This window comes from Diadema setosum, chromosome 22, assembly GCF_964275005.1.
Source record: "Diadema setosum chromosome 22, eeDiaSeto1, whole genome shotgun sequence".
NCBI lineage: Eukaryota > Metazoa > Echinodermata > Echinoidea > Diadematoida > Diadematidae > Diadema > Diadema setosum.
In genome coordinates, this window is record NC_092706.1 from 26,078,448 (window position 1) to 26,102,912 (window position 24,465).

The 24,465-nt window shown below is 37.2% G+C and overlaps 1 protein-coding gene across 1 annotated transcript in view; it reads left to right on the top strand.

Annotated features, from left to right (window-relative positions):
- Window positions 1–12,688, top strand: part of LOC140245081 (alanine--tRNA ligase, cytoplasmic-like) — a 29,172-nt gene extending 16,484 nt beyond the window's left edge. The window contains exons 15-19 of the mRNA XM_072324681.1: window positions 351–513; window positions 1,430–1,624; window positions 2,569–2,661; window positions 10,685–10,792; window positions 11,843–12,688. Of these exons, the coding sequence (XP_072180782.1) occupies window positions 351–513; window positions 1,430–1,624; window positions 2,569–2,661; window positions 10,685–10,792; window positions 11,843–12,025 (742 nt within the window). The 3' untranslated portion in view covers window positions 12,026–12,688. The remainder of the gene's footprint in view (window positions 1–350; window positions 514–1,429; window positions 1,625–2,568; window positions 2,662–10,684; window positions 10,793–11,842) is intronic.
- The last annotated feature ends 11,777 nt before the right edge of the window (window positions 12,689–24,465 follow it).

Below are 24,465 nucleotides of genomic sequence, written 5' to 3' on the forward strand. Positions count from 1 at the left end.
TGAGGGCTTCAAAACTGCTACACAGAATGTTGACCTTTGACCTTGATTTTTGACCTAGCTTGTACATTTTGCTACAAAATGCTACTCCTTCGCCATTTCTAACCCGATTTCGATTCCGTTTGCTTTATGTGATGGCACTAGGTGAGAGCTTCAAAACTTCTACACAGAATTTTGACCTTTGACTTCTTTGACCTTTGACCTTGATTGTTGACTTATATTGCACATTTTGCTACAAAATGCTACTTCCGGCGGGGACATATATTACGCACCGCGTAATTTCTACTTTTCCTTGTTTTTTTTTAAAATTCAGTTCTAATGCTGTGATTTCTTAACGTATACTACTAATCCAGTCATGTTGAGAACACCAGTCACATTCGAAGACTTGTGATCGTCTCGGAGAAGGCAGTTAGCAAAGGCATACGGCGTTTGACAGTAGTGACGGACAACGACTTGACGTCAGCAGACTACGCTGCCAACAAATACCACCAGCAGCTGAGCCTTCTGGAAACTCAGGTGGGAAAAGAAAACTCCCCATGCTGCACAGTTTCTCAAAAAATGCATTTCAGTGTTGCGTTTAAGTTATGTGGAGACTGTTTTGAATCTGTAATGTCTTGATGAATAAAATAAGAACAAGAGTGAATGGTCATTAGTGCAATGGTACAAGATTTTGCACGACGTGAAAGATGAGGTGCTCTCTTAAATGAATAGCAAATGTCATGTGATGAGTTAGTGACCAATTGGATAGCATGGATCTTTCTAGCCTTGTACAATGCTTCTTGTCAGCTGACATTGTGTCATTTTGAGCTGTCATAGATCTTGTGGCCAAAACCATGTCACCATATTCCCGGGCTGCGTGTTCATTAGGGAAGACTGGATGTCTATGTCATTTTTAGGATTTATGCATTCCAGAAATATGCAACAAATGTTTCCATGCCACTTTTCCATTGTAACAGATTTTCACCTGCATAAGTCAAGTGTGTTGTGCAAGTCTTATTTGTATTCCTTTGCACAAAGTGAGAATATGCTCATATGTGTACAGTCTCTCTGTAAGAAGTAAAACATATCTTGATGAGGAAAACTGTGATGCCAAAAGTCTTTACCCAATAAACCAGTATTCTTGAATTCAGTTTCCATACCACTTTAGTGGAAATACATTGAGATAGAGGCTTCTCAGGAGAGTTATACTGTATATGTAAATTGAGTGCTATTGTTTTTTTGTTTTTTTTTGTAGGGGGGGGGGAGAAGGAGTAGGCTGATGTTCAGTTACAAAAGTTATGTAAGATTGAGGTAACTTTTCCCACCATGCTTAGCTGTAAAGTTTTAAAAACCTTTAAAAAAGATAACAACATACTGTTCCCTCACGCACTGTCATGCTTGTTACTATGGCAATGGGACATCCAACCTCCTGCCTCTTGTCCACGCATCATAGGTTCAGGTTGTATCAACCCCAGAAAGCCTTCTGACGAAGGAGCAGCTTGCGCAGTCCGTCGACAGCTTCGTCGCCGAGCTGGAGGGCGCCCGATTCGACGTCTGGAAGAAGAGGGAGATTCTGAGGAGAGTGGGGGCGCTGCAGGCCTCGCTGAAGAAGGCCTCCAAGCTGGGGAAGAAGACCCTGGCCAAAGAGGTCAGTGGCCGTAATGACTGGACACACAGCTGTCCTAATCACTATTCATTTCAGCGGACATGACGAGTGAAAACACTCTGTGTATTGATTCCTTTGTAATTGCTTCACCTTCTGAGGGGCATTTCATCAAACTTTTCATCACATATTTTTCTGACGAATTTGCCCTCAGCCAATCATCAGATGCAAGGATTTCAGTAGCTTATAAAAGTTTGTCAGGAAAAAAAATATCTGACGAAATGCTTCAGGAAATGACGCCTGGAGACTGCTATGTTCAATTACCAGTGACATTTTCTACATTTGTAGATAGAGCCCATGGTATTTATCATTTTGCCAAGAAGTGTCTTTTGCATATTTAACTCAAATTTATGTCCTTTTTATTCCTTTGTCTGTCCATATTTTGTTGTTTATATCACAGATGCTACAATTTTCCTACACAGTTTTCTGGAGATTTGTAATGGTCCAACTTTTAGTCTAGTTGTGACCAGCTTTGTGTCAGAGATGGACTTAGGAAACTCATTGTTGAAGTTGCAGTCCAAACTCACAAGTAAAGTTCAAAGGTTAATATAGGTCATTGCTAATGTTTGCCACCGTGACTTGCTTGTGAGAAGCAAGTGTGTAATCACCTACATCAGGAACTTCTCAGTGCTGTGTTTTAAAACCGAATACTGTAAAACACAATATTTTTGTGGCATGAAATTGTTGCGAATTGGAGCCGACGGCCTTTTGGTGGCATGAAATTTTCACGAGTTGCCTCTAACATTCAGTGCATATGGTGTAGACAAGAACTTTCACATGCATTTTAATTTTGCGAATCTTGGCTCTCGCGAAATGTGCGAAGTTAAAATGTTCGCGAACATGCCTCATTTTACAGTACAGGCTATCCTGGGGAAATAAGACGGTATTGTAACAGCCACATACTGACCTCTACTCTGTTCTGTACACAGGTTGCTGATAGATTGCACAGTCAGTTTAATGCCATGGAATCAGCCAACCAGAAATGCCTTGTAGAGTATGCTGGTGATGGCATAGACAACACAGTATGTATAGACTGAGTCTTCTTTCATCTGCTTTAGAGTACCATTAATTCTCCTTGTGTGTTTGCTGTGATATTATTCCACATGCTCTCTTTTTTTTTCCTGTTTTCATGGAATCCATTTCCCTGTTGCTTTACATGTTTCATTGACTGCATGTGGGAAGCATATTTACACAACGTGATTTGTAAGATTGTTAAAAAGGTATTTTGACCATGTTTCCTTTTCAACTGTAGACATGGTATGTATTTTATGAATAGATAATAAAATGTGTTTGATAATTGTCATTTGAGAATATTTAATACAATTTACACAAGATATGAAACTCGTCACGCTGACGAGTTAGGTGATACGCTTGGGGTCATCAGGTGTCGGTCATCTGTGATCGACAAAGAAAAGAATGTGATATAGGCACCTTGAAGTTATATTGAGCGTGCATGCAAAACCGTTTCTCTAATCACTCGGCCACGGGACATCCCCGGACATGGTAAGGCAAAAAAGAAATGTATGGATATTACAGGGGGAAAAAGTCAATGCCCACTCAACAATCGTGGCCGCGTGAACATGTATTGCATTGCTAGACGGAAATGCGGCCTTGTAACAACTGATGTCGCTATGCCATTTCTGGCAACTTGGGAAAAATACGCGCCGTAGACATAAAGCCTATAATCGGCTAGTTTTGATACCTTGCCTTTAATCACAATTTTCAGTGTGATGACGTCATCAAAGTACAAAACAATGACGTGGTCTTGAAAGACAATTGTTCAAAGTACAACACCTCCGTCGTCGTCATTACATACTATGATCGGTTTGACAAAGTCAGCCTACAAAATTGTGCAGCAGTCGAAGCAATGTGGTCTCCAACACACACAAAAAAGGGATATGGTGTGTGTCTGTGTGTGTGTGTATAGGTGCGTTTATACGAACGTGATTTCTACATGGACGAATATGTAATACAAAATTGAAGAAAAAAAGTAAAATAGCTAAGTGTTTTGTTTCGTGATCTTGTGGGGTTCGAACCCGCAACCTCACGTCTCTGAGACGTCGCCTTTAACCACTCGGCCATACGTCTCGGCGAGAAAATATGAGGAACGTAAACTTATGTATGTGAAAGCTGAATCGGGAATCGTTTTGTCCACATTCCATTCTCATTTTCAGTTTTAAACTGCAAAATTGTCAACCTGATGATAGGATTTCAAAAAATAAAATGCATGATTACTAAAGCTTATTGTCTCAGCTACAACATACTTAAGTTTCAGAAGAAATGAAGCAAAATCAGCTGAGATAAAGGTGCTTAAACGTTGTCAAGTCAATGCATGGTTTGAAAAAAAATCACCTCCCATTGACATAACACGTAGTATGGTCCGATTTTGCATCTTTACCTTTAATCACAATTTAAGGTATGATGACGTCATCAAATTTCATAACCATGACATGGACTCAAAAGGCAAATGTTCAAAGTACAACATATCTGAATTTGGGATAATATTGAGCTTAAACAACAGAGATACGAGCAAATGAATGTCAGAAACAGTACCTCAAAAAATTAATTCCACTTTTTTTATTTCAGATGATGATATGATGACGTCATAATGTATTTAGGGAAATATTGATACTTGAAACGTTATTTTCAATTCATATGCTTTTGTAATATGCAATAAAAACATAGGGTCACCTGACGTTTTAAAGAGCTATGGCGAAATAAACAAAGACATGTTTTTCGCTATATTTCCACATAGACGCGCACACGAAATTTCAACTTTGACGCCAGCGCATTCCTTTGTTATAGGTCAAAATTGATCGGAAATCAATGGATATTGTTACCTAATGTATCAGGAATCCAAATCTGTCAAAAAATGTGCATTTTCATGTTGCTTACGCACACTGCGCGCGGAAATGCGCGGACGGACGCGAACGCGCGGAACGCTTAAAATTGTCTGAAACTTCGAGATTTCCCATTGGGAAGTCGTTTTGAGCCTTTTAAAAGTTTGACGCGCGCTAATGCGCGCGTAATGATGTCCTAGGTAATTAGCATTAGAAAGTAAGATAGAGCGTGACCTGAACTTTATGTTCAATGAAAATGATACAGAAATGACCTTTAGTTATGAAGTTATGATCGATCATGTAACATGGTCCGAAAATCACAAAATGGCGCCTAGATGACGTCATAGATATGTTACTGTCATGAAAATCTTATTGTGGCTAGATGTTGTCATGAGACATGTTGACTGAAAATGTCATGTTATTCCGTCATGTCAATGTTGAGATATTCACGACACAAAATGTGCCAGAAAGAAAGAAGAACGAGACATGAAAACTCGTCACATTGAGGACGAGTTAGGTGATACGCTTGTGGTCATCAGATGACGGTCATCTGTGATCGACAAAGAAAAGAATGTGATATAGGCACCTTGAAGTTATATTGAGTGTGCATGCGAAACCGTTTCTGTAATCACTGGGCCACGGGTCATCCACGGAAATGGTAAGACAAAAAAAAAAACAATGTATAGATATAACAGGGGGAAAGTCAATGCCCACTCAACTAACGTGGCCGTGTGAACATCTATTGCATTGGTAGACGGAGAAGCGGCCTTGTAACGACTGAGGTCGCTATGCCATTTCTGGAAACTTGGGAAAAATACATCCCGCAGACATAAAACTTATCGGCTGGTTTTGAGACCTTGCCTTTAATCACAATTTTCAGTGTAATGACGTCATCAAATTACAAAACAATGACATCGTCTTGAAAAACAATTGTTCAAAGTACAACACCTTAGTCGTCGTCATTACATACTATATGATCGGTTTGAAAAAGTCAACCTGCAAAATGTTGCTGCAGTCGAAGCAATGTGGTCTCCAACACACAAAAAAGAGGGATATGGCGTGTGTGTGTGTCTGTGTGTGTGTATAGGTGCGTTTATATACGAATGTGATTTCTACATGGACGAATATCTAATACAAAATTGAAGAAAAAAAAGTAAAATAAAAAAAAAAATTGTTTCGTGATCTTGTGGGGTTCGAACCCGCAACCTCACGTCTCTGAGACGGCGCCTTTAACCACTCGGCCATACGTCTCGACGAGAAAATATGGGGAACGTAAACTTATGTATGTGAAAGATACATGAGGAATCGTTTTGTCCACATTCCATTTTCATTTTCAGTTTTAATCTGGAAAATTGTCGATCTGGTGAGGAGATTTCAAAGAATAAAATGCATGATTACTGCAGCTTATTGTCTCAGCTACAACATACTAAAGTTTCAGAGGAAATGAAGCAAAATCAGCTGAGATAAAGGTGCTTAAACGTTGTTAAGTCAATGCATGCTTTTAAAAAAAATCACCTCCCATAGACAATACACGTAAACTTGTTCGATTTTGCGTCTTTACCTTTAATCACAATTTAAGGTATGATGACGTCATCAAATATCAAAAACATGACATGGACTTAAAAGGCAAATGTTCAAAGTACAACATATCTGAATTTGGGATAATATTGAGCCTAGACAACAGAGATACGAGCAAATGAATGTCAGAAACAGTACCTTAAAAAAATTAATTCCACTTTTTTGATTTCAGATGACGATATGATGACGTCATAATGTATTTATGGAAATAATGATACTTGAAACGTTATGTCCAATTTATATGCTTTTATAATATGCAATAAAAACATAGGGTAACCTGACGTTTTAAAGAGCTATGGCGAAATAAACAAAGACATGTTTTTTCACTATATTTGCACATAGACGCGCAGGCGAAATTTGACCTTTGACGCAAGTGCATTGCTTTGTTATTTGTCAGAATCGATCAGAAATCAATGGATATTGTTACTCAAAGTATCAGGAATCCAAATCAGTCAAAAAAAGTGTATTTTCATGTTACTGACGCGCTGTGCGCGCGAAAACGCGCGGACGGACGCGCACGCGCAAAATCGTTTGAAACGCTTAAAATTGTCTGAAACTTCGAGATTTCCCATTGGAAAGTTGTTTTGAGCCTTTTAAAAGTTTGACACGCGCTTACGCGTCCTATATGACGTCCTAGGTAATTAGCATCAGAGAAAGAAAGAAAGATAGAACGTAACCTGAACTTAATGTCCACCGAAAATGATACAGAAATGACCTTTAGTTATGAAGTTATGGTCGATCATGTAACATGGTCCGAAAATCACAAAATGGCGCCTAGATGACGTCATAGATATGTTACTGTCATGAAAACCTTATTGTGGCTAGATATTGTCATGAGACATGTTCCCTGAAAATGTCATGTTATTCCGTAATGTCATTCTTGAGATATTGATGACACAAAATTGTCCAGAAAGAAAGAAGAATAAAAAGAAACGAGATATGAAACTTGTCACACTGAGGACAAGTTAGGTGATACGCTTGGGGCATCAGATGTCGGTCATCTGTGATCGACAAAGAAAAGAATGTGATATAGGCACCTTGAAGTTATATTGAGCGTGCATGCGAAACCGTTTCTCTAACCACTCGGCCACGGGACATCCACGGAAATGGTAAGAAAAAAAAATGTATAGATATAACAGGAGAAAAGTCAATGCCCACTCAACAAACGTGGCCGCGTGAACACGTATTGCATTGCTAGACGGAAATACGGCCTTGTAACGACTGATGTCGCTAGGCCATTTCTGGCAAATTGGGAAAAATACGTCCCATACACATAAAATCTATAATCGGCTGGTTTTGATACCTTGCCTTTGATCACGATTTTCAGTGTGATGACGTCATCAATGTACAAAACAATGATATGGACTTGAAAGACAATTGTTCAAAGTACAACACCTCCGTCGTCGTCATTACAAACTATGATCGGTTTGACAAAGTGAGCCTGCAAAAATTTGCAGCAGTCTAAGCAATGTGGTCTCCAACACAAAACAGAGGGATATTGTGTGTGTGTGTTTGTGTGTATAGGTGCGTTTATATCCGAACGTAATTTCTACATGGACGAAATGTGTAATACACCATTGAAGAGAAAACAAAAGTAAAATAGCTAAGTATTTTGTTTCGTGCTCTTATGGGGTTCGAACCCGCACGTGTGCAACCTCACGTCTCTGAGACGTCGCCTTTAACCTCTCAGTCATACGTCTCGACGAGAAAATATGAGGAACGTAAGCTTTTATGTGAAAGATGAATCAGGAATCGTTTCGTCCACCTTCCATTCTCATTTTCAGTTTTAAGCTGCAAAATTGTCAACCTGATGAGATTTGAAAAGAAGTAAAATGTATGATTACTGCAGCTTATTGTCTCAGCTACAACATACTTAAATTTCAGAGAAAATGATGCAAAATCAAGTGAGGTAAAGGTGCTCGAGCGTTATCGAGGCAATGCATGGTTGAAAAACAAAAATCCCCTCCCATAGACATAACGTATAATATTCGCTGATTTCGGTATCTTGCCATTTATTAATCACAACTTCTAGCATGATGACGTCATCAAATTAGAAAACATCGATATGGACTTCAAAGACAGTTGTTCAATGTATACCATATTCATTGTATGTTGTCAGTTTGCTATTGACATAACGATCGATCATACGAATATGAGGCAGCTATAAGTACCTGTATGAAATTATTATAGGCATGGTTATCAGATTCCCCTAAAATTTCCTTATAATTGCTTTATTTTTACACACAGTTAAGCTATCCCTTTAAACTCGTCACAGTTTAATTTGAATCGTTAACATCATACATTAGTACTATATTCAGTTCCATAGCTGATCACGTTTGCTAATTAAGATTAAGATTAATTGTCTAGAATCTGTCATATGGCCAACCTGTATACACACGTATACACACACACACACACACTATGCTAAATGTATGTATCAAACCTCTGTAACTCAACTTTGAATTAACTGTAGGAATTATCGCTGCACTTATCATCCATACTTTTTATCACTATCTGAAACTCCACAAAAACCACTAAATGACAAATAATCATCAATACAGAAGACTGACTTAAAGGAACAATTCAAATACCTTTTTTACTATGTATAGCTTGTTACACGTATAAATCAGCACAAAGTAACCACGACTACATTGTGTTACTGAATTGATATGAACAAATTTCATTTTGATACAAGATTATTTTGAAAAGCCAGCCTAAAAAATTTTGCAGCAGTCGAAGTATGCAGTCTCCAACGCAAAACAAAGGTATACTGTGTGAGTGTGTGCGTATAGGTCTGTTTACATGCAAATGTGATTTCTACATGGACGAAGGTGTAGTACTCCATTGAAGAAAAAAAAAGTAAAAAAAAAATAATTATTTTCTTTCGTGTTCCTGTGAGGATCGAACCCGTACGTGTGCAACCTCACGTTTCTGAGACGACGCCTCTAACCACTCGGCCATACGTCTCGACGAGAAAATTAGAGGAACGTAAACTTATCTACGTGAAAGATGAATCAGGAATCATTTCGTCCGCATTCCATTCTCATTTTCAGTTTTAAATTGCAAAATTGTCAACCTCATGAGGAGATTTCAAAGAATAAAATGCATGATTACTGCAGCTTATTGTCACAGCTACAACATACTTAAGTTTCAGAGGAAATGAAGCAAAATCAGCTGAGATAAAGGTGCTTAAACGTTGTCAAGTCAATGCATGGTTTCTAAAAAAATCACCTCCCATAGACATAACACGTAAACTTGTCCGATTTTGCGTCTTTACCTTTAAACACAATTTAAAGCATGATGACGTCATCAAATTTCAAAACTATGACATGGACTTGAAAGGTAAATGTTCAAAGTACAACATATCTGAATTTGGGATAATATTGAGCTTAAACAACAGAGATACGAGCAAATAAATGTCAGAAACAGTACCTTAAAAAAATTATTTCCACTTTTTTGATTTCAGATGATGATATGATGACGTCATAATGTATTCATGGAGATATTGATACTTGAAACGTTATTTCCAATTCATATGTTTTTGTAATATGCAATAAAAACATAGGGTAACCAGACGTTTTAAAGAGCTATGGCGAAATAAACAGACATGTTTTTCGCTATATTTGCACATAGACGCGCACACGAAATTTCAACTTTAACGCCAACGCATTCCTTTGTTATAGGTCAAAATTGATCGGAAATCAAAGGATATTGTTGCTTAATGTATCAGGAATCCAAATCTGTCAAAAAATGTGCATTTTCATTTTGCTTACGCGCACTACGCGCGAAAATGTGCGGACGGACGCGAACGCGCGAAACGCTTAAAATTGTCTGAAACTTCGAGATTTCCCATTGGTAAGTTGTTTTGAGCCTTTTAAAAGTTTGACGCGCGCGTACGCGCGCGTAATAATGTCCTAGGTAATTAGCATTAAAATGTAAGATAGAGCGTGACCTGAACTTAATGTCCACCGAAAATGATACAGAAATGACCTTTAGTTATGAAGTTATGATCGATCATGTAACATGGTCCGAAAATCACAAAATGGCGCCTAGATGACGTCATAGATATGTTACTGTCATGAAAACCTTATTGTGGCTAGATTTTGTCATGAGACATGTTCCCTGAAAATGTCATGTTATTCCGTAATGTCATTCTTGAGATATTGATGACACAAAATTGTCCAGAAAGAAAGAAGAATAAAAAGAAATAAAGAGAGATTTTGACAATCACAATAGGTGATACGCTGATAGCGTATCACCTAATAAAGAGAGATTTTGACAATCACAATAGGTGATACGCTGATAGCGTATCACCTAACTAGAATGCTTGAGATCTGATATGCAGACAGTGAGTGTATTATAAAATAAATATTAGATATAATCAAATGTAATCAAATGAGATAAAGCAAAGTAAGGTTGTAATAGATTAGGCAAGGAAAATGTTAGAAGTTGGATATTACACTGGGAATAAAGTGTGATTTATGCATGAACTCTTTATGCTAGTGACTTTCCCCATGTGTTTCAGTGCAGACTGATAATGTGTTGTCATGGGGAAAGAAGAATTAGTTGGAATGGATGTTTTTAATGTGCTGTAGCTCTGATTTTTCATGTTGTGTTTGTTTTTCAGGTGCTCCTAAAGGTTCAGCAGGCCTTACTGGCTGAGCTCCCTGATACACCTCTTCTACTCCTCAGCTCTGAGAAAGACAAAGTTTTCTGTGTGTGCTGTGTACCTGAGGTAAGGCAGGAGGATATTCTAGGGGTGTTTGCTTGTCTGAAGCGCGAGGCCATTGCCATGTACAGGCGTGCATTGTTACATCACTAGCCATCAGAAGGGGTGCTCTTAAACCTCTTTATTTCTTATCGCGAGCTCGCACCGATGACCTAAACTGCTCAATCCAAAGATTGAGAAGTTTTGGCTGCCAGTGTGACCGCACGACAAAAGATCGCGAAGACTTCGCGATCTTAAACTTCTCGATCTTTTGCCAGTCTGACCGCGCCTATTGTCTTCTTCGTCTTAAATCTTCTTCTACTTTTCTTTTCACTTGTTTGTGTTCTTGTCCTTCTTGTTCTTGTTCTCCATTTTCTGTTTCCTCTCCTTTTTTCTTCCTCATCCCTATTTTCGTCTTCATGCAGTCCTCCTTCTTTTTCTTCTGCTTTCTTGTTCGCCTCCACACTTTTCTCAGTCTAGTGTGTAAAGAGCTTGATTTACAAATAATAAGGAAGTAAATGAATGAATTCTGATTCCACTGGAACATGGCATTTTGATAATTGTTGTGGTTTTGATGCTGCTGCTGCTCTAGCAAAGTCTCAGCGACTTCATTGAATAATGAGAGTCGATTGTTGTCCTGTTTGTTGCATATCATTTAGAGTCTGCCATATGTACCATTAGGCCTACCAAAAATAAGTAGAAAGATTAATTTTAGACTTACAATATTAAAGTGAAGTAATCATATGCCCCCTGTTAAGCTCTTTATAAGGGTAAAATTGTTTAAGATTGATGAGGTTTGGTCTCTCTCCAACTATGTTAATTAGAAATGAAAGGAACGTTCAATGTATTTAATGATGTGTGGGATAGATATAAGTCTTACCAAGCATAAGTTTGATTCTTGCTGCAGAGCATGTAATGAGATGTCCGAAGTGTCTTAATTTCTCATACTATGATGGTGTGCTCTAAATGTTCATCTATATGTATATGTGTGTGTAGTTGTGGAATTCATGATGTCAGAGTGTACATTTGCAATCATTTTTATTTGGACTTTGCTTTTGATCTGTGTATCTTCTGCAGTGCTTGGTGCATACTGGTCTGCAGGCCAATGAGTGGCTGAATCATGTGCTGGCGTCCATCAGTGGGAAAGGGTTCGGCTCGGAGACTTTTGCCAGGGGAAGAGGAGTGACGGGGGCCAGCCCCGATCACTGTGTCTCGTCAGCCAAAGACTATGCACTCCAGAGGCTGACGACAAAGTCATAGTGCTTGTTAAAGGGAGGTGAAGCCCAGCATGAAATGCTATGTGTGGGACATGCGGTATTCAGCAGTTGGCTAGGGATTTTTTGCAATGCAGAGACTACGGTACTGTGCGTGGGCAAGTTGTAGCACTTTCGTGGGAAATGAAGCCCTACGTGAAATGTTATGTGTGGGACAGGCAGTCCGCAGCAATGTGTCAAGTTGACTAGGGACTATGCAATGGAGGGACTGTCTTGGTGTATGTGATGCCAGAACTCAAAGAGTGAAACCTAACATCAAAGTCTGTGTGTGGGACATGCAGCCATGAGGATATGTGGAGTTGGTGAGCAGTTGCTCTGTGTGCAGAACAGCTGTCCAGTCGCTATGCTTCAGATCTTTGCCTCTACTCAAGGCACAGCACAAACGAGGATGTTTTTGTGCAGCATTTTCTGAATTAAGGAAATGGGCTCAACATAAAGTGCTTTGGATGGGCCTGCAGTGCTTCGGGATGGCTCTGCACCTGCATTGGTTATTTTGTAACTAAAATAATCTAAAGCGTGAAACCTTTGTTCTTATGGTGCAAGATGCTTGAAATTAAGTATTGCATGGATGCAGTCAAATAAGAGAATGCATTGCTTGTTGTGCAACAATAGTTCTACGTCAACTTATGAAGCTATGGTGCCATTTGTTAAATGCTGTGGCTTAGGGGATAAGACTACAGGGCCATGTTTTGTGTGAAAGTTGAGATCAAACATAAATCTCTGAATTCTCAATTCTGATTGGCTAATACCTGAGTTATGTTTGATTTTTCTGACTTATGCTTGATTGCATATTTTTATGCAACAGGAACAAGTTTGTCAATCACGAGGTCCATGGTTAAAGTCACTTGGCAGCAGTGGTGTGCTTTAAGCAAATCATTTAAAAAAAAAACATAAAACATGTAAATTCAAAATCAAGTTTTATGTAAACTACTTCATGATGCCAGATGCTTTAAATCTGTATGTACATTTGCCAAAAGGCAATAAAACACTCTATTCACTTTCAGCAGTTGTTTGCGGAAAAAGGACCTTTTTTTGTGCTCAAAACAAGTGTGTGGACCTCCATTTAAAGCAACTACGTTATTCTATGATTATCTAGCACTTAAGGGAAATACCAGAAGATTGCAGGGGAAACCTGTTTAGATTCAAGTTGTCCCAAAAAAAAAAATGCAATTTCCTCATTTTTTCATTATCAGTTTTGTTGTGGTGCCTTTCATTGTGTGCACACAAACATTTCTTGCCATTTTTTTTTTTTTGTTCACCATTGTTTATATATCAAGGAATATTCTTTGCAATGGTGTATTACTTTGAAAGTAGTATAATCACCAGAAGTTGGCAGTTAACATGCTTTCATTGAATACTGCATGAAAAAAATACAAAGAAATTTTGTAGTATGTTTGTACACGTGTATGTGTGTGATAACCTGTCTCCATTTGATTTCAATGAGACATAAAAAAAGACATAATTTATTGAAGATGTATGAAGATATTTTTATGCATTATGCAGAAAAAAACAACAACAACAAACAGCTGTGGTAGATTGCCAAACAGTGGCCTAGCGACCATTTATGTGAATTGATATGCTTTTACCCCATCCCGTGTGTCATGAATGTATTTAAGTAGTAGCAAAATCATGTTTGAAAAGGAACATCCGTGAAAGTGCTTCATACAAGAAAGAGGTCAACGCCACAACAACCCCTGACTTTCTTATTCTGTGTGTGCATGAAAAAGAGAAGGGTCCCCGAATCTTTTGTGAATCAGTTGTTAAACACCTGCTTGTTTAATATAGCTTAATCATCCGTCCACATTCATACTATTTGTCAGAAAGGGTGCATATACTATTTTAACCCACCATATTCTGCTGAAACCACCAGAAAGCAAAATCGAATAAATGAAAAAATATATACAATTTCATTTTCACATGCTTGTAGCTTAGTAACAGAAAAAAAAAAAAAAATCAAACACATTTCAGCACATGTTACCAAACTAGATGAAGCAAGAAAAAACAAAATTGTTTAATCAGTCAATCCCTGACATGAATACCATAGCTGTGGTAATTACAATCTTTTCCTGCAATAGTTCTACACTCCCAAATATACAAACGTATGTTGTACCTTTTCGAACCTGCCAGATCCATGGGAAATTAAAGGACAAGTTCACCTTCATAAACATAAGGATTGAGAGAATGCAACAATATTAGTAGAACACATCAGTGAAAGTTTGAGGAAAATTGGACAATCGATGCAAAAGTTATGAATTTTTAACATTTTTGTGTTGGAACCGCGTGATGAGGAGACTACTACAGCTTGTGAGTCATATGCGTACAACAGTATAAAGAAAATGTAAAGAAAATTCAACATATTTTCATGATAAAAGAGCACTTGACTTGCCTCTTTCTAAAGGCAGGAGGAATAATATTACCCATAATATTCGTCGGTAACGAGTCGGGGGAATGTGTACTTTTTTCAAAAGATGAAATTTTGTGAAATTCTCTTTATATTTTCCTAATATTGTTGTACGCATGTGACATCTAAGTTATTCACACACTGCAGTAGTCTTCTCATCCAGCGGTGACTGCACAAAAACTTCAAAAATTTATAACTTTTGAACGGATTGTCCGATTTTCCTCAAACTTTCAATGATGTGTTCTACTAATAATGCTACATTCTCTCAATCCTTATGTTTATGAAGGTGAACTTGTCCTTTTGATATGCGACCAGGGCACTGTTGAATAAAAGCTGAGATCAAACGTAATTATTAAAAAAAAAAAAAAAAAAAAAAAAAAAAAAAAAAAAAAAAAAAAATCAAACGTAAGTCTCTGAATATGCAATTTGTGATTGGCTGATACCTGACTTTTATTTGATTCTCTGACTTCTGTTTGATTGCATCTTAATTGTGCAACAGGATCCATTTGATATATTTTTTGCTGTTACCAGCCATGGTAGGCAGGGATGCTTGTCCACAGATTAATGTGCATGTTTAACTAGTCAATAGACCAAAATTTAGCTGGAAACTTTAATAGTAACATAAAAGAAGGTTGTTTTCCAAAATCATTCTACAGCCTTTGACATGTTCATTATCATTTGTGTTCTGTGACCATGTAACACTGTTAAAGGGAAGATAAACCCCAAGAACAATGTGGATTGAGTGAAAGCAGCAACATTAGTAGAACACATCAGTGAAAGTTTGAAGAAAATCGGACAATCGATGCAAAAGTTATGAATTTTTAAAGTTTTGGTGTTGGAACCTCTGGATGAGGAGACTACTAGAGGTTATGACGTATGAGTGGACTACAATATCAAGAAAATATAAAGAAAATACTACAAAAATCCATATTTCATGAAAATTTCAAATTCCATCAACTTGATATTTACATATGTTAAGGGTAGCAATTATTCCCCCTGCTTTCTGAAAGTGGTTGGTCCACTGCTCTTTCATAATTCCAGAAAAGTGAATTTTTGTTGAATATCCTTTATATTTTCTTTGTATTGTTGTCCACTCATACGTCATATCCTCTAGTAGTCTCCTCATCCAGCGGTTCCAACACTAAAACTTTAAAAATTCATAACTTTTGCATTGATTGTCCGATTTTTCTCAAACTTTCACTGATGTGTTCTACTAATGTTGCTGCTTTCACTCAATCCACATTGCTCTTTGGGTTTACCTTCCCTTTAAGCTGAGAGTCAGACATATAAAAGTGATGCCATAATCACCTCAGCCAAGGGAGGAGGTTATGTTTTCTTCGCTTTGTGTTTGGTTTTCCGTGTGCAAATTAACTCAAAAAGTTGTGAACTGATTTGGATGAAACTTACAGTAAAGGTTGAGAATGACACAGTAACAGATGATTGAATTTGAAAGTGATCCGACAATTTTTTGTGGATCTTATGAAGGATTTTTGATATTTTGGCAGGTAGGTTCAATGAACCTGGGACTTTAAGCTGCACATTTTTGAGGTTTTCATGCACGCACTAAAGTGCGTACTTTAGTTTATGCTGAGGTGAGGCGCACCGCGCAGCTGGAAGTTGATGACGTAACAAAAGGCTTCTATATTGGGAAATCGGTCGACTTTCAGTATGCATATGTATGGGTGGAAATCACTGATCTCTATGGAAGAACATGATTAGTGATGTAAATGAACTGCTTGGTGGAGGTCCACGCTCTCAGAGTGCTTCTCTAGTTTTCATGCGCCACATGCCTGTGTCAACAAAATTCACCCTTTCTTTCCAAGTGCCCATCATTTAAACTGAATGCACACACACACACACACACACACACACACACATATGCAAACATACACACACACATTCAAAAAACATAACCATGGTGTAGATAGAATGAATAGAAAGTAGATAAAAAAAGAAAATAAGTTTAAATTGTGGTGTTTTGGGCTATTCCTGAAGCATAAATCAGCACTTGCGATGTACGCTCCACACACCCTAGCGACATATGGGGGAAACTAATAGCCTCAAGAAAGTTTGGAATTTTCTCTCTATACATTTGATTACATCGTCACTTGCATAAAATAGCAATTTATACGTAGCCATGAAGGAATGAAGGACTTTTTTGTTTTGTTTTTTATTTAGGGTCATATTTTCTAATCACCAATATGTGTAATCAGTATGTATAAATCTTAGTCGAACAAGTATCTGCATAATCTAAATATTTGAACGAGGTTATGTGAATATGTTTACCCAAAATTATCCAATTTGGGATCATGAAAGACAGTACATACATTGCCTTTCACGGTTCACAACTGGGGTTGCTCAATGTTCTTATAAGTTCAGGTAAACCATGGCACATAGACGCATGGGAATGAAATATTATTTGATGTTATACCATAGTATGTCTTAAAGGGTGACAAAGAATTGTCATGTGAAAAATGTATGTGCCGTGTATCATGAAAAACCTTAGGGATATTAAGTGGCAGATAACACATTGCACAAATTTTACTCAATATACATGTACTGGATTGTTATTGGTGCGTATCAAGTACTAGTGCATCACTATGGAAATAATCTTTATTTTTATTTCTTGTAACTTCTATATTGGTGTATAAGACTATTTGGAAATGAGGTATTTTGTTGCACAAAATCAAAAACCATCAAGCCAGTTGCATACTGCCTCTACTAGGCATTTGCTTATCCTGTAGTGAAGTGGGCTATTTTTAGATCAACTCTATGGTAGAACTGAGTGAAATATTCACTTGAGATGTGAACTGGTGCATTTAAATTTGTGTGATCAGCCATGTACATATAGACCAAGCCATCCTACAATGTTTGTTGCACAAACTGTGTAGATGCTGTAATTGAGGCCTTAAAGTGGGTGTGTTTGCTTTTTGTCTTGCCCGCTTAGCGGAAGCGAGACATAGGCATCACTTTTTTGTGTCATTGGTGGTGTTGTCGTCAACAATTTGGTGTGCTCTCTCTAACTTTCCACAGCTTTGAGCTATGACCACCAGACTCATACCACAGGTACATACCAAAAATTGCCAGTAAAGTTTTAATCTGGGTGCAGTCTGACAAGGTCAGAGGTCAAACTGTCAAAGAACTTTCCCTGATAAGCATACACTGTATTCGTTGTATTATGGTGTACTCTTAATAACATTCTACAGATTTGAGCTTTGACCACCAAACTCACACCACAGGTGCACGACCTGAAGACACATGTTCCAATCAAGTTCAAATATGGGTGAAATTCAGCAAGTTCAAAGGTCAAATGGTCAATGAACTTTACCTGATAAGAACTGTACACATATTATTGTGGTGTACTCTCAATAAATTTCCACAGCTGTGAGCTATGACAACCAAAAGTATATCACAGATGCATCACTAAAAGATGCCAGTCAGGCTGATGTTGTTGAATTCTGGCAAGGTCAAAGGTCAAATGGTCAATGAGCTTTACCTGATAAGCATTGTACACATACATTGTACATGGTGTACTCTCAATAACTGTCCACAGCTTTGAGCTACGACCACCAACTTAACATCGCAGGTACATCACCTATTGATGCCAGTCAAGTTCCATTGTTGATGAATTCTGACTAGGTCAAAGGTCAAAATGTCAGTGACCTCTCCCTGATTTAAGTACCATATATTGTGTGCTCTCAAAATGTACCACAGCTTTGAGCCATGACCACAAAACTCACACCACAGTTAAATCACCTAAAGATGCTGGTCAAGTTCATATATTGGTTAAATCTGACAAGTTAAAGGTCAAAAGGTCAGTGAACTTATATTGAAAAACACTTGAATCACAAAGCGTGATATGCTGGCATGCAAGACATAGCTTAGCACATACCTTGTTGAAATATAAATGTACTTAAAAACCTTGAGGCTACCATGTTTGCTTAAATCAGTATCCTGTTGATTCCCAAGGTGATGTGAAGTTGCACTAGTGACTGACACACTAAAAAGAAACAGCAGTCCCCATGCATATTTTCCTTCTTCACATGGAGACAGATGTCTTAGATTGACACTACATGTATTTCCTAGATTCTAATTTGTGTTATATGATAGTGTTCATGGACATGTGATGTGCTACTGTAGCAATGTCAGTTCATATCTGGATTGTCTGTCAGTATGTCTGTTATCTGGTTATATGACATATAATACATCCGTGATGTTGATATATGAATATGCGGCAAAGCGTTAACGTTATTTCATCAATTCATTTATACCATACTTGGCTGAAATGTACTCTAGGGAAATATTAACAAGGTAGAATTTTTTTTTTAAATTCATGTATAATTTATTGTCATAAAGTATCATAATATTATGTCTGCTCTCTGATGAAATATTGAAATCAGCCAAGGAAAGCAGTGAGAGAGTTAAAGACTTCCTGAATGGAAATTATTTATTTTGTGCATTTCAGATTTGTGTCCAATTTGCCTAGTGTACTGCAGAATATCTGCTCATGTGCCTCGTGAAAAAGCGTCTGTATGTGAATGTGTATGTGCGAGTGTATGTGTGCCCTGCCTTGCTGTCTTGTGTACTTCAGGGACAGGGGACAGGGTGGCTGTGTATTCAGCAACAAACTGGTGTATGTATGTGTGTATGTATTTCAATTTTTCTGTGTACTGATCATGTCGGTATTTATGATAATTATGCATTAAAGGCATATGAAGGAATGTGACAATGCCTCTTTGTAATGTTATGTGGCAGTTCTTTCGCTGTATACATGTAGAAATGAAAAGGAGATCAAGAAAGTGTGATAGTGGGAGATGATGCAGTTAAGCATTTTGTTCTAATATTATTGTCCCTTTTTTTTTCCTGTGCGTGAAATGATTATGACAACAGGTGCCCTGAACCCTGTATAGCCAGGGCTATCATAATTTTGAAACTGCCAGAGATGCCAACTGCTACTTTTTTTTTTTTGCAGTATTTTGTTCTTTTTTTGAGGGTTCATGGAAAATACCATTTTTCCCAAATTGTATGACTACACATGTCTTTTGCAGCATAGTTACAAATACTGTTTTTTCCACCAAAAGTATGCCTTTTAAACCCTGAGAATACTATAAATGCTGTTATACAAGGTTGCCATTCCTGAACTGCAGGGGGGGGGGGGGGGTTATCACACACACACACACACACACACACACACACACACGCATGCACACACACAAATCTCGGGCGTTTATTTACCAATTATGACCAAACTTGTACTACACCTTGTAGGTGTCACCATCATGTATTTTACAAGAATGCATAGTCAAAATTATGATAGTTTTTTTTTATTTTCAAGTTATCTGATTAATTATGCAAATCTGCTGATTTTCTGGATATTCTGAATTTTTGCATTTTGGTTACTACTTCCAGACAGAAATCTTTTTTCCACTTGTAAATGAAGAAAGGTGATGTGTAGTGTAAATTAGTGACAAACAAATATTCATTTCAAGAATATAGGCCTAGAAATTTATTGTTTCTCTCTTTCCCAAATCTTATGTATATCTTTGTATATTCAATTGATTATGTATTTCTTTGTCTTTCACATTTCTTGTTTTTTCATTTCTTTTTTGTTCACAAGAACAGCTTATGATAGTTAAACATTTAGGTTGGCATACTTGCCAACTAGTAAGATTTTATCAGATTCAGTAAGATTTTTTACGTTAAAAATAGCAAAATCAATAATTCTGTCGGAGAAATCAGATTTTTAAAAAATATTTAGATATACCTTTCATGTGTATTTTCTGAAGATTTGACCGAAAGTAAGATTTTTAACTTCAGTTTGCATATAAGATAAGATTTTTTGCAATCCACGAATAAGATATTTCATCTTGAAATGTTGGCAGGTATGTGTTGGTATGTATATTATAGACGTGTTCTTCCATTTGTAATTTCATATATCATTTGTGATTTTGTTTCTTTATGCCGACTTATTTACCGTTCACCTATTACTCGACAATAATTCAAGCTTTTTAACCAAAAACCCTTATATTTGAGTACAATGTCATATTTTGGTGCTATATTTGCATCTAACAAGCTACAATAATCATGTATACGAAGATATTCAGGGATGAGGGTTTTGATAACAATTTATTTCATAATGATGCAAAAAACAATTGACATAATTCTGTGTTACACTGTTTGCGAATACATGTTAAAATGACTGGAAAGAAAAAAAAAAAAAGAAGTCGCCGAATATTATATATTGACTTTATATGATTAGCTGTAGATCACTGGTTGTAATACGCCAATACATATTGAACTGAATAGAAGGTGTAAGATTTATTCAACACTGATGATTCAACATCGATGTTACATGATACGCAAGTACTGACGTCAGAGAGCGGTCAACGCTTCACTATCACAAAATACGCACATCCTATCAAACGTATATTACGTACACTTTGTAAAATGCATACAAATGTTTTAATCTTTACTGTATAATTAAAAAAAGATACTACTACTACATCATTCTCTGCAAGAATTATGCACGCTTTTGCATAAGAATTGATGCATGCAATTTTATAATAACACTTTTTGAAAAAAAAAAAATATCTAAGCCGCTCCTCGTGGTCTATACGGCAGAATTCATAGCTTTAAACAGGAAATCAAAAAAAAAAAAAAACTCTCAAAAGGAAGAGGAAAAAGTTCCCTACGGAACGTTCCAAAAAATGGCAAAAATCGCGGATAAGAAATAAGGAAGGTATGACATTTTGAAATTTGAAATTTTTTCAGAAAACATTTTTTGACCAGTTCTTATGAATATTCAAATGAGCAAGTTTATGATGTCATGCCCTCAGAATTTTTCATGACTATGTTTGTATGAAATTCGAAAAATGGGAATTTTTAGCTAATACAGGTACAAGCATATCCCCGTACAAAAGTATATAACATCCATCAGAGTTAACACTTGTTTTTTTTTGGGGGGGGGGGTGGTTTCAAGGCAGGTTTTGTGTTTTTATGCGGCTGAAATATGAGAAATTTGTCATTGCTGCATATCAAATGAATAAAAAAATTGTGAAAGCATGACGTCATCAAATTTGCTGATTTAAACCTTCATAACGACTGGTCAAGAAGTGAAGAGTTTGTTTGCAAAAACCGATAAGTCCATATTTGCCAAATGGAGATATTTGCGATTAAAGGTCAAGAAAAATAAAGAGAATAATAAGAAATTTTTTGCTTCTTTTGACCATAACTTCAAAAATATACCATTATATGTAGTGACCAATATATCATTTAAAAGGTATTATTTTGTACTTTATGACAGAGATCGTACTTCAAAATCTTCAAAAATGGACTTATCGGTTTTTGCAAACAAACCCTTCAAGTGTTTTCAGAAGAATTGTGAAGTTTCAAAATGTCGTAACTACTTATTTCTTATTCTATTTTGATTATTTTGACACTGTTCTGCAGGGATTTTTTTTTTCTTCTTGTCTTTCTTATGAAATTGATAAGATTTTGGAGTTGATTTCTTCTTTAAAGACCTAGTAATGTGAGGATACCATGGAGTCTATATGGCTACTGTGGGAAGGTTGGCCTGGCTTAGATATATTCGAGAATCTCCGGATTAATTTGTGTACAGCTCAATCACAAATGATCTCTATGTAAATACAGACACTATACCGAAGGTTTTCAACTTAAGTCGACCGTTACCGATGAGCGTACGCTTCGATGTACATTAATACAAATGATGACTGGCGGGGAGGGAACATACCGAATGTTCCACCCGAAGGGTTTGAAATGCTATTGACATGATTGAGGGGCTTATAGCCTCCCGAAATAGCATTTCAAACCCTGAGGGTGGAACGTTTGGTACATGTTCCCGACAACAAAAGTCATCATCGGTTATATTATTATATGGTTAGTCAAATTCACTGTGCGCGGGTCCTTCAAATCACACTATCGTACGCATTACAATAATCGGTCATCTGCTTTTTCACATTGTATGGAATAGGCAAATTTATCCTATCGATTGCGTGAAAAATATGATTGTTCAATCGTTTGATATCGTTTGTCATTTCTTACGTGAAAATGTTTTCCCATGTATTACAAAAATGTTCTGCCCATGGGCGAACATAACCAATGTGCCTCCAACACGTGACCGTGTTTAGCCAATCACTATCAAACCGGTATTTGACTAACCCATTCTATATAATGTAATACTTTAAATTCTCTGACTGGCGCTGTTCGTGGTTTTCGAATCAATGCACCACGGTGGGTATCCAACGAATGAAAATTGATTCGACACCGGTGTTTTCTGTCGCTGCCATGTCTTTAAAAGTCACATAACATTGCTACTTTCGAACTGCTTGATTTCAGACCCTTTCTTTTCTTTGTCAGCAGGTTTGTAGGGTAATCGAAGCAACACAATTTACAGAAGTTAGTGTATGTTAGCAATGTCAAAAAAGTAGGGTCAATACTTTTCTTTTAAAAAGTCGTTATTGCTAAATAATCAAGCACTAAGAATCACTTCCTGGGATAAGTGAATTAAGTGCATCTCCTTTTCGCATTCCTAAAATCCCCGAAATTTCCATGATGAATTTGTGCCTAGCAACCAAAGACCTGCGAAGCAATGACGCCATAATCTCGTTTTACGAATTTTACGTTGTACGAAGGCCTATTATTGTAATGTTTTATAAAAGATAATATAGATTATGAAACTTTGTAATCTAATAAAGTACATCCATGACCGATTTTAGTGAAACATTCAGTGCTCTGTTTGTTTAAGCCATCATTTAGGCCTACAGTTGATTTCCGCTTAGTGTCTTTGAAACTTTGAAGGGGCGGACATTTAATTCATACGAATCTTACTATCTGAAGAAAAAGTGTAGGCCCTAAATGATTTTCATTAGTGCACCATAAAAGAAGCATAGGTGAGACAGTAGAAAATGCTTACAACATCAGAACATGGCCGAATACTTCTTTTTTTTTCGTCAAGCTGTGTGCGAGTACTTCTAAACTCTCTTCACCTTGAGATGCATATTCGTAAAGGCGATTGACAAAGACATAAAACAATTTTCTCTTCTCCATCTCTTCTTAACACTGAAGAAAAATACATGCACACAAAATTGCATGCATTCTGTTGCGCAAGCGCCCGACATAATCATTTTGCGATCAGACTAAATTGGAAACTACTGCGTAGATCTGTTAAAGTGAAATGGATTCAAGATTCAAGAGGGAGCTATTGCATGGACCCACACAGAGTACCTACAGTGTACACGATGTAGGTAAGCATACAACTCTAGACCAACGTTTGCCATTGTTTGCGTTTCTGTCATGTTACGAACATCCGCCGAATAGAATTAATTCGTACGGTATGTCAAAAATGTCGAAATAAGGCCAATCTCAGTTCGTTTCTTGATTCGGCCATTGTTCCCGGTTGGTTCAGTCTACTATCTATGGATCCTTCAAAGACTAGTTTTCTTGCTGCAGCTACGGCTGCGAAAACTTGCGAGTAAATACGTGATATAGCCCATCGACATCCTTCTACGAGTACGCAGAAGGTGATAAATTGCTGTGTAAGCGTCAGAGTAGATCTCGATTTTCATAAAATCTGCGTAATAAAGATATAGGTGATCATCACGTGCATCACGCCATTCATAGCGCCCTCATGTTATCCAGATCCGTGTCCTTTAAAGCGCACGCGTCAGGAGCGGCAGGACTAGAGTAAAATATCTACGATTGGAGAATGCCATGTATTGTAATCCTTCATTGTGGTTATCGTAGCTCAGGGTCCATGTTTCTGCTACGAATTACACCTCAAAAGTTAACTAATGATGATGAAGTATCATTGTATCCGAAAACTCGGACTTTTCTGAACCTTTCTTTACATTTATAATACGTCAGTACTCGCAATTGCTTGTAAATCTCTACATGTTGTTTACTTACATTGCTTCAGTGTTTGTGCACACAAAAGCCGTAAGGCTTAGCTAATCTTTGGCAGACTTTGTATGAAACGAATGAAAGAAAAAAAATGTCATATCAAACTG